Raw genomic sequence first — 12,287 nt, 5'->3', positions numbered from 1 at the left:
TATATACACAAACGCACAGACACACAGACACACAGTGCCGTACACATTTGCCCCCCCCCCCCCCCGTGTGATTTTCAGCATTTTTGCATATTTGACATTGAATGTTATCAGAGCTTCAAACAAAATGTGATATTAGATAAAAGGGACCCTGAGTGAACAAATAACACAACTTTTTGATACTTATTTTATTTATTTATTAAAGTTACGCAACACCCAATGCACCCGTATGAAAAAGTAATCACCCCCTTAGACTCAATAACTGGTTATGCCACCTTCAGCAGCAATAACTGCAACCAAACCCTTCCTGTAGTTATTGATCAGTCTCTCACAGCGCCATGGAGGAATTTCGGCCCACTCCTTCATGCAGAACTGCTTCAACTCAGTGATATTTGTGGGTTTTCGAGCATAAGCTGCTCGTTTCAGGTCCTGCCACTACACTTCAATGGGGTTTAGGTCTGGACTTTGACTAGGCCATTCCAAAACTTTAAATTTCTTGTTCTTCGACCATTCTGATGTAGACTTGCTTGTTTTGGATCATTGTCTTGCTGCAAGACCCAACTGCACTTCAGCATCAGCTCATGGATGGATCGCCTGACATTCTCCTGTAGAATTTTCTGATGCAGAGCAGAATTCATGGTTCCTTCAATGACAACAAGTCATCCAGGTCTTGTTGCAGCAAGGCATCCCCAAATCAAGACACTACCACCACCATGCTTGACCGTTGGTATGGCGTTCTTACTGTGGAATGCAGTGTTTTGTTATCGCAAGACATAACAGTTCCACTTTTGACTCAACTGTCCATAGAACATTGTTCCAGTACTCTTGAGGATCATCCAGGTGCTTTTTGGCAAACTTGAGACAAGCATTCATGTTCTTCTTAGTAAGCAGTGGTTTCTGTCTTGCTACTCTGCCATGAGTCCCATTTTTACCCAGTGTCTTTCTAATGGTGGAGTCATGAACACTGACCTTAGCCGAGGCGAGAGAGGCCTGCAGATCCCTGGATGTTGATCTAGGGTTATTTGTGACTTCCTGGATGATTTTACACCTTGCTCTTGGAGAGATTTTGGCAAGACGGCCACTCCTGGGAAGATTCACTACTGTCCCAAACTTTCTCCGTTTGGACAATATAGCTCTGACTGGTTTGGTAGGGCACCAAAGCCTTAGAAATGGCTTTGTAGCCCTTTCCAGGCGGATAGGCGTCAACAACTTTTTTTTTTTCCGGAGGTCTTCAGGAATTTCTTTTGATCATGGCATGATGTGCCTCTAGAACCTGTGTGCTGACAACTTCACTCTGATGGTAAGGGCCAAAGTTAGTCAGATTTATATTGGGCAGGGCTGGCCCAAATCAGGATTGATTGTTAACCAAAGTATTCAAACAGCTGACCCTAATTATCCCTTTAATTGGGTTGAGTTAACTGGGGGGGGGCAATAACTTTTTCTCACCTGAATATTGCATGTTTAATTACCTTTCACACCAAACAAATGAAAGAAGCAACAAACTTAGGTGTAATTTTTTCTCTCAGACTCCCTCTATATATGACTACAACCCACAAAAAGATCTGACCAAATTCAATGTGAAAAATGTGCACTGTGTGAGTGTGTGTGTGTGTGTGTGTGTGTGTGTATATGTATATATATATATTCTTATTATATATATATATATATAGATATATATATATATATATACATGCGCATTGCAGCTAATGCATAGTTCACACACCCTAGTCTTGTATCTTGCAAAGCGCTTTGTGATGGTGGTCCAATATGAAAGGCGCTATATAAAATAAAGATTATTATTATTATTATTATTATTATTATTATTATTATTATTATTATTATTATTATTATTACGGAAATAACCTATACAAAGTCCTATAGTAAATTGATCAAGTCCTATAAAATATCCTATAGGATTTCTTTAAAACCTTTTTAGTCCCATTATGTTCTGTCCTATAGTACCACTATAGGATCCTATAGGACATTTCTGTAAGGGGATTATTATTATTATTATTATTATTATTATTATTATTATTATTATTATTATATTAATAATAATAATAATAATAATAATGATAATAATAATAATAATAAAGGTGCTCAAAGAGTTTCATGAACATAAATACAAAGATTTATTTATTTATTTATTTATTTATTTTTACTTATTTATCATGTTATATATTTATTGTATTTTATTCTTTTTCATATATTAGTACATACTGTTACCAGTATTGCTTATTTGCATTTTATTTATATAATTAATTAATTAGTTACTTTATTTATTTATTTAGTCTTTGTTATTGTCATTGCTTGTTTATTGTGTGGCAACACGTCCTGTTTTGAGATAACAACATTTTTCTTTGTAGTGTTAGAATATTGTAGTGATTCAAAATGGGTTATTTTTGTAAAGTTCTGATGACACATTTTAATGTAAACATCAATCTCTTGTTTCTACTTTCACCCGAAAAAAACACATCTGAGGTCTTGAAAGCTTGTGATTAATTATTGGTTGGTCAGTCCAATAAAATGTATCACATCGCCTTTTCTTTGTCGAACAGGATTCAGAAATGCAGATGCATTAATTATACAGCAATTGGAATTACAGTCATACCTAAAATTCAGTGGATTTTTTGAAATGAGGATGATCAAACAATTTGCTTACACTAACAACTGATGAAAAACAAACCAGAATAATATTACAGCATTATAATATTGTAGCAATCTTGGTTCCCACCTCACACAGGGTGAGGCAATCCACACACAGGCAGAGGGCAGATGTGAACCCTGGGCCTCTTGCACTAAAGCATAGAACAGATACCACTGTATGTCACCTACCAGCGATGCTGCTCCCTTCCCTTGTGCACGCCGCAATATGTTTTAAACCCTCACTCAGATTCCCTTGATACATTCAGCAGATCTTTGGAATAAGAACTCTCAAGTGTGGCAGATGCAAACTAAAATAAACACACTTTTACTGACAATACTACAATTATCTTCCATGTTTTAAAATAAAATATATTAGACTATTTTCCAGGCAGAGAATTTTGCATCTGCTCTTTTTGTGGAATAATTCATTCAGAGTGGGCAGGTGATGTCAACTGGGTGAGAAAGTTTTCAGGTAGTTTTAGGAGTCAATTGCAAAGGCTGGGTTCATTAAATCACAGGCTCAGGTTGAGATCGAAGATCAAGAACGTTTTTTGTATAGTTTGACTCCAATATTTAGTCTGTCTTTTAGCTGCCAACTCGTGCCAATTGATGTCACCATATCCTCTCTTGCTTATGTGTTTACCATGTGTTTAAAACACTCTCATCCTGGAGTCTGCCCTAGCAAACACATTGAACAGGCCTACAGAAAGTTCCAATATGCATTTTAAAACTCACAGGAGTGTGTCATTTTAAAATATTCAAAGCACTTTGTTTATAATTGCCTTCATAATGGCAAGTTGGCAAATTCCAGTAGGCAAATCCTCCCAGTCTCTCGCTGACCCTCCTTCTCCACAGTTTTTTTAAAATATAAGAGACAGCTCTGTTGGGTAATCTATAGGGTTGCTACTATGTTGTTATGCATCTTTCCATAATTTGCTTGACTGAGGAAGCACCACTTCAATGCATGTTTTAAACTGCAGAGTGCCTCCATGATAAATGTTGCACCCCTCAATTATTTACCGTGGCTCATAAACCATAATTATTATTTCTAATTAATTTAGCCAAAAGTCAGAAGCTGTGGTTATCTGATTACCATTTTGTTAGTAATAACTTTGTGGGAAGTGCCCTGATTATACAATCAACAATGGATTAATTAGGCTGTTTTGTCTACATATTCTTTAATAGGAAGTCAGAAACTTTTTCTTTTTCATTTCTGATACTTTCAGTATATCCCTGTGCAAAATAAAGCTATTTTTGATACGTTGGTTTATACTAAATTTTGTGGAAGCCCACAACACAAGTTTGGAAAACACTGTACACATTGCTGTCAAGAGCGTTTCACTATTTGTCTATTATTATTATTATTATTATTATTATTATATTATTATTATTATTATTATTGTTTGTTTTACCCTCTGTCTTTAAAAGTAGGTGCCAACACTCAATGGAAAAGATTAATTGAAATAAATATTTTTCTTTTTCTTGATTTTTTTGGAAAAACAAAATACGTTTCAAGATAAATGGCCACTAGGTGGAGCCGTTAAAGTGGAGCAGAATCGGTTCTTCTGTACAGTATGTCAATGAGTACAGCTCTGTCTTGGAGGGGGCGGGGCTCCTTTTTAACTAAGGAAAGTTGCATGGCTGTAAGAGGCATCGTCTCAGTAGCTCAGCATCCTTTGGAAGCGGACCCCAGTCCTCCTCTGATTAAAGCGGTATCCGGGGAGTCTGAACACGCATTGAATACTGTCAACTAGATAACCTGCCTCACTGCAGTTGGGGTGACCCAGGGTTTAATTAAGTATTCCCTTTATATGTTTTAAAAATGATGGCATGCACCGAGATGATCACGATGTGCCTCCAGTCTGCAAAACAGCAGCACCTGCGCTCCAAGCAGCAGCAACCACTGCTGCAGAAGAAAACCCCAAGCCAAGGGCTATCCATTCTCCACGATGTGAGTATTTACACTGTGGTTTATTATCGCAGTGTTGTCGTAGTAGCCTCGTAGAAACGGTACTGTAAGGTTGCATGCAGAATCTCATAACTGCGGATTTACCCACATGAAAATAGGCGAATCACTGCGAATTTTAGACACATTTGTTTTTATTGTGGGTTATCAATTTTAGGCAAAAGTAAACTTTTAAAAGAATGTTAAATGCATTTAAATTTGTGGTTATTATTTTTGTTTTTTGTTGTTTTGTTTAATTATTAAAGTGCATTACAAAAAAAAAAAAAAAAAAAAAAAAAAAAAGATATAACAAATATTCAAAACGTCTTTTGCGGTGTTTCTATAAGAGGGCGCAAACATCCCAAGCAGCTTTTAATTGATGTTTCACCTTTAACGTGTTTGAAAACTGACGTGAAAAACATCTTAAAAACACATCAACCAACTTAACTTCGATTCGATTCAAATACGATAGTCCTTAAACCTTAGCATTTAGGTAACAATAGTATAGGTCTTTGATATTTTGGGTAGATAGTATTTTAAAAGACTGCAGAATAAGAGAAAAATGATTTGAATATGGACTTTGAGTAACAACCTTCTGAACCAGCTAAAGCTTGCTTAATTTACATCTAGAACATTCACACTGTGTATTTACAGTATAATTGTAAATCTCCAAAAACTACTCACTTCTAAATCTTTTGCAGTCATCTTTGTATTACTTAGTATAAATACATGCTAATTTGGATTCATATGTTGTTTTTTTCTGACTTTACGTGAACGAAAAGACACACATTTGCCCGTTTTCCCATTGGAAATAGTGATATTTTGAAATATCACTGTCCTGGTCACAAAAGCAAAGTTTGTGGAGAATATTAGCCATACTTTTGAGATCTATACTTTTGAGGCATAAGCAATTAGGAAATAACACTTACTACCCAGGAACAAAAATTGTGTTACATAGTGAATCAACGCTAGAAGTAATAAAAGCATTAATTAACATCTTCCTCAGTTAGCAGGAGCCTTCTGAGTTCTGCTAGGGTTTCATCAGGGTTATACACAGTATTATTATAATTGTATCATTTGGTAACTTAAAACTAAGTAAAAAACAACTGTAGACATCACAACCAGAAAAACACGTTTTTTTAAAAAAAATAAAATTATTTAAAAGCTGCCAGCTTTAATTTTCATTCTGTGAACTTATTACAGAAATAAATCCCAACACATAAAAAAAAAAAGTATTACACTTATCATGCATTGATTATTAGAAAAGAGATTTGAATTTCTGTTAGGGGTTCTTGTAGCATTAGCAAATGATAAAAAAGGAACTCCCAACACTGGTGACATAATAAAACTCTGCCTCAGTAAAACAAAACCCTGTTAATTCCCATTGAAATTAATTTCTTAAAGGACAATGGAGAGTGGTTAGAGGTGCAGCTGCTGGCTCTGTTTGTTTGAGTAAATGCCACTGTGAAAATGTTCTGAACCTGTAGGTGACTGCAGTGCTCACAGTCTGAGGTGGGGGGATGTGCTGGTATAGAAGCAGACATCTAGAATGAGGTGTTGGGTAAAAGACTATTTCTGTAGAAGTGCAGAATAATGGTGATTTCCTGAACTGGGGTTAGGGCATCTATTCAATAGTTCGTGGGATTTGAAGGATAGTAGTTCTTTTAATAAAACTTCTGAAATATTAAAAACACTATCTGAACATCCGAAGAAGGTTAAATGATGGACCTGAAGTATGCATGATTGATTCAGTATGATGCCATTACTGGAATTTATCGTTGTGTAAATTGGCTAGCTTGTAGACATTATTAGTAGACAACACAAGACCACCGGGTGGCGCTGTGTGTTATTCAAAAAAACAACCACAATATTTATTTGCACAGCCCTACTGTGTAGTTTAATACCAGCATGATAATAACAAATATATATTTCTAGACATTAACACTGTTAGTTCTTGGGGTGTATAAGACTGTATTGCTCAGTTTAGTTTCAACACATGACACATGACACATGCTGTTAATCAGATATAAGCCTTAGTATCATTATAGTAACAGTCATGTCTGATTGAAAAACTGCATTGACATTGTATTGTTGCTGTTTGCTCTGGCTGCAGTGCTCGGGAAAGATGATGGGCTGTGACACTGGCTATAACCAGGCTATGGTAATGCTAAGTGACCGTCTTCTCAACACTGCAACAAAGCACATCACTAGTCCTGCTTATCAGGGCCCCACCAGTTTCCCTCTCCCATGACAGATTCCGCACATTCTCATTGTGAACCTTCCACTGCTATCTAGAAGGTCAGAGGCTGCCAGAGGCTAGTCTTCCTGATCTTCAGCCCTTCCATCTCACATTAGCATTGGCAGTTGCTTTATATAGCTTTCAAGCTGTCATAGATACAGTGCATCAGAACAGAGTAGAACCACATATGACACTGATCTGAGCTCAAGTGTGGCCTGTTTTATAATTGGTAACCTGCTAAAATAATGTAAACTTTGAATGGAATCAGCTGCCATGGACAGTGCATCATACCCAATGCTAAAGCATGTTGTGATTGTGATACAGAGCCCTATGTCAATACTGGATTTTAACTCACTGTGAATCTGCAGAGCTGTAGAAATCGGTACTCCATCCATCACTGTGTTATAACAAAAGACGCATACTGTACTTGTAATCCACTAATCTTAACCTCTATTTGTCAAATCCGCTGGCACAGGGGTTAAAACTGCTTGGACAGAAACAGTCTACCCCCTCCCCGAGCACAGTGTTCTATTTCGGATGCAAATGACATGTAATGAGCAGCCTGCACTGAGATTTGTTTAAAGTTAATAAGCTGCTGCAGGGGAGATAAAGACTGTAGGACACAAGAAGACAGAGAGAACTCCTGCATTGAAGAATTCCCCTGCCTCCTAACTTACATGCATACAGATGAAGGGTTTAGCAGAACACTCTTGGGAAGACGCCATCCGTCCAGGTATCAGTGAGCGAGAGAAAAGAGCACAGCTCTGAGCTCACATAGTTTGTTGGGCGATATAAGAAGACGGATGCAAAACACAGCTGTGACTCAACATATTTTCTTTCATGAGTTTAACGTTTTCAGTAGCCAATAGCACTGATATGTGCCCTACAATCCTTGTAAAGGCCTAATTTGCTATAGTTGTGCTTGAAAGATCAGTTGGACACACGCAGGCGGTTTTCTTATAGAAAAGTGTCAAAGATACTGATGTAATTTGAATATATTTGAATGGTAGCCTTTTACTGTACAGTGACCCGTTTAATAACAGACATTCAGGCTATTAACGTTAACATTGCTAAATCAGGGTTTCAAATTGTTGTGACATGCTGTAGTTTTCAAAGATCATTTATATCATAAATTACACTGTAACGCATGGTCATGAATGAAGTGAAATCTTGAAATCTTACCTCATTGTACTCAATAGACAGTTCATGGGTACAGTGCGATGAGTAATGTTATTTTAAAGGGACGCTATATTGATTAATCAGCCTGGAAGGAGAATCTTGTTGTGGCCCAGGGAGGGAATGCTGTTAATAATGGCATTTTCATCACGTAGCTGCACTTGTGATAGTTACATATGTGCAGACCCACTGAGGAGATGTGTCTGTTTTCATTAAACAATTTGAATTAAAAAAACAACAACAAAAAAAAAAAAAAACCCAAAAACATACATGGTTAGCAGGTTGGTAGGAAAGCCCTGCTGCTTAAATGTATTGTTTGTTTATTTTTAGAACGGGGTCTGCCCCTCCGCCCCTGTATCGTGTTATTTTGTGTTTGTATTATGATTTATTTATTGTATTTATTTATATATGACGGCAAAGCGCCGTGTTTTGTTATTGTTTTTGTTTAAGTGTGTTCTGGCAGAGGCGAGGGAGCAGCTAGTCTTCTGCCAAAAGTAATTAAAAAAACTTGTGCCAATTGTGGCCGAGGAGTAATAGAATAATTACTAACTAGTTAAACCCCTTGGCCAAGGTATGAAAAGCCTGCTACGCTCTCAGTTCCGGGTGGGTGTTCGGAGGAGGAACGAGCGCGAGGAACGAGAGAGAAATTTAAAACTAAACGTATAGGTTGAGTAAAAGCGATTGCGTAGCCTGACCTGGGTTTGGTTTGGTTTGTTTTGTGTTCGTGATTTGTTTTTGTTCAACCTTTTATTTTATTTTTGTATTCAAATACACAGCACAACCCGTCCTTTTTTCACTGCAGTACTTACCTGTCTGTTGTTGTTCTTCATTCTGGCCTGATGTCACTGCAACGCCAGCCTGTCACAATGGTACAACAAAGCGACACCAAGAAGCGCAAATTGGTGTCATCATCAGTAGTACCTGCCATTTATCATATGCTCCCTGACAGTGATCACAGTATGAGATCTGCATGAGAGCAGTGGAGTGAGAGGTTTGAAGGAGCTTGGGCTGACAGCTGCGTGACAGTGAGCATTTCAAACTACACCAGTATGGAAGAGATAGTGGGCAGATGTGTACAAGCACGGCTTATGCGCAAATCAATTCTTCACGGTTGTTGACTGAGGCTTGGCTTGAATGGGCTTCTTCTGTGTGACATTGTCTCTAACACTGTACAAATAAGATCAGTTTGAATTGTTGTCAAAAGTTGTCAAGCTCATATCTTGCTTTGTACATTTGGAACATCTTGAGTGCAATAACACTGAAGGGTCCTAGTGAAGAGATGGTAGTCTTTCAGGTACTGTGCACAGAAATGTCGCTGTTTTGTCATGATGCCCAGACACAAAGAAGGAATAACGATATATGACACAGGTTATTGGCCCTGTTTCACTATATTGGACACAAGTAAGGATTTATTAATACATCTTTTGGGTTTATTTTTGGACCCTTGCTGTATGCACTGATCATTCTTTCTGTGTCTGTCTACACGGTGAATACAATGACTGCGTAGAATCTTCTCCAGACTTTTGTCATGGGCACTTAGCCTGATAACACCTTTCTTGCATTTGGGAATAATCTATAATAAGATTTTGTACACATTTTTTGAAATATTTAGAATACTGTTTTAGTGACATTTTGCTGTTTATGTGTATACTGTACCTTGTTGTTTTGGCTCAGTTGTCCCATATGGTGTTTTTCACTGTCAGTTGAGTTTGTGTTACCCTTCAAAATTTGTCAAAGGCTTGTCTTTTGGTGATTATCAGAAATGCCTAGTTCAGTAATATCAGACAGTTTTGTTTTCATGCTGTGCTTGTTTGAATGACCATTGCTTAGCAATTCCTTTCTAGCTTTAAGAGATCATTTTTAACTCACAAATTCAACAGTTTTTCACACAAACATAATTGCCAGAGATACCTAATGTATTAGATTAATTATGATCAGGCATACAGGGGACCTAATGGGATGTATCTGTTGCTGGCTATTGGAAATTAAAGGACAAAATTGTTCATATTCACCACCACATGTCTCTTGTGTCCATAATAGATTAATCTTGCTTTAGTGAGATTTTCATTAAGACCTAATGTAATTTGATGCTCTCTATTTCATGTGTAAAATTACACATTAGTTAGGTTTCCTAACCATTTTGTGGCAAGAACTGTTCCGATAATAAGATAACATTTCAAGACATACATATTGCCTCTGCTTTTACAATAGTAAGAAATGGGTTTTAATTTAAAAGGTGAAGAACAGAAGCTGAAGGTGATTAATGACCTGACAAACCTTTAATTTGGTCTATTTGAACAGCTGGTAATGTCCTCAGTAATTATTGCAATCGTTTACTGTCCAGATAACGTGCCATTGTGGTTCCCGTTGCTATGCACAGTCCTGCAATATCTTTTTTTTTTCTCACAGAATTGGTTTGTTCATATTTTTCACACATTAGGAGCTTTTAAGCCAGGAAAATGTCATGAGGCTTGAAGTCACTTCCCTGGAACTGTATCATAGAAAGACCTCCCCCTTCCTGAGAATACATTGTGATTATGTTGAAGAGAATAACCAATTTGCTCTGAACTCACTGTTCAGCATTTTTAACCCTTTTTCACTCTATGTAATTCAGTGGCATTGCTTCTTATGTTAACCATCGCCTTATGTGTTATGAAAAAGGGTTACAATGTTCAGCTAAGCAGATCGTGCTTATTTGCAGAGGACCCTGGGTTACTATAGCGATTGCTGCATCATTATTATTTTCCATGTTTGTACAGTTGGTGGCCATTGATTTTGTGGCTCCCTACAAGTTTTCACAAAACTGTACAATAGCATACAGATAAGACAATACTAATACAGACAATACAACTGTGTTAACCTCTAACAATATAAAATTGCTGTACCAAAACACGCCCTGATTACTCTAGACTATGATCCTAGCATTTATCTAGGGTAAGCTGTAAACGGATGATAATTGTAATAAGGCAAGTGAATTGTTTGTGATTATGTAACTGTATGCAGCCCATGCCACGGGCAGTTAATTCTAATACTGTTCTATGAAGCTGTAAATCTATGTGGCATTTCCTGATGTAAAATTGCGCCCAAGAAAAGGGAATAAAGAAACAAACAAACCTGCAGATACTGCTAGCAGCTGCAGACCAAACTACACTGCAATAAACACTACAGAAAGGGGATCCAAGAGTTGAAAGGTCACAGCCTTTCATGATACCCTGAAATAAGGTTCATCAACGCTGAGCTGTCACAAGCATCACTAAACTGTTAGGGAAGGGGTAACTATTGAGATTATACCAATGTGAAACGAAAATAACTAGTCAAGACAGTTATGTTCATAAAAAATATCAGAACGATATTGCAGGAATACTCGTTACAAAACAGGAAACTAGGGAAAGTAGGTTGGAATCCTTTGATTCTAGTCTCCTAGACATTGCAAGTCTTTTGGGCATTGCAAAACAGTGCATATTTAAAACGATGTGTTTGATTGAAGGTTAAAACAAAAGGAGTTGAAGGTTTATGCTTAGACTAGGACTGACAGCAGCTATCCTTGAGAATGAATGGGACTGGTTGGTTTAAAATAAACTTTAATGTAAGCGCTTGCACTGTGAACCCCTGTGTTCTGCAGTGATTGATGGTTATTGTTCATTACTGACTCAGGAAGGTTTGTCAGTGTGAATAGGGATGCTGATTATGAAAGTGAATCAGAGGTTCACTTAGCAATTTCCACTCAGGTATTGTAGTAAAATTTTAATAATGAGAAATTCTGTTAGCCAGGGCCTTGAGATGAATGTGAATGAAAAGATACAATAATGCAGAGAGTTTTCCAGAGGCTTGTATTATGTACTGCACTTCAGCGACAGTTCAGGGAATATTTTGTAAAAGGCATATGAATGCATTTTGCTTCAAGTGATTTTAGGTAACAAAATAATTCCATAAATCTTTGTGTTTCCGTCTGCGACACACGTCTCAGATGTGCAGTCTGTATAATGAAGTGCGTGTTCATTTTAAACCATGGTACCTGGTAACATTAGGCCAAAGAAAGCTCTCAGTTTATCACCTCAGAACTATCACACATGCCATTAAAGACACAATATAAAGTCTGCCGAGGGTTTGCCACATTTGTGTGTTTGTGTGTCACAGTTCTTTCTTATTTTCTTTGATTACTTGATTGATCTGTTTTATTTGTGTCTTGCTTCCACTGGGATCTAGTTCAAACTCTCTTGTAAGGATTCAGGCTCGGATTGAAATACAGAGAATGTTGTTGTGTTTTCTGTTGATATGGTGAAG

The 12,287-nt window shown here is 37.2% G+C and overlaps 1 protein-coding gene across 1 annotated transcript in view; it reads left to right on the top strand.

Annotated features, from left to right (window-relative positions):
- Positions 1-4,292: 4,292 nt before the first annotated feature.
- The window catches only part of LOC121319262 (N-terminal EF-hand calcium-binding protein 1-like), a 39,473-nt gene continuing 31,478 nt past the window's right edge, over positions 4,293-12,287 (top strand). The window contains exon 1 of the mRNA XM_041256509.1: positions 4,293-4,594. Coding sequence (XP_041112443.1) covers positions 4,466-4,594 — 129 coding nt within the window. The 5' untranslated portion in view covers positions 4,293-4,465. The remainder of the gene's footprint in view (positions 4,595-12,287) is intronic.

The sequence above is a fragment of the Polyodon spathula genome, chromosome 8 (genome assembly GCF_017654505.1).
Source record: "Polyodon spathula isolate WHYD16114869_AA chromosome 8, ASM1765450v1, whole genome shotgun sequence".
NCBI classification, from domain to species: domain Eukaryota; kingdom Metazoa; phylum Chordata; class Actinopteri; order Acipenseriformes; family Polyodontidae; genus Polyodon; species Polyodon spathula.
This window is presented reverse-complemented; position numbering and strand designations above follow the sequence as displayed.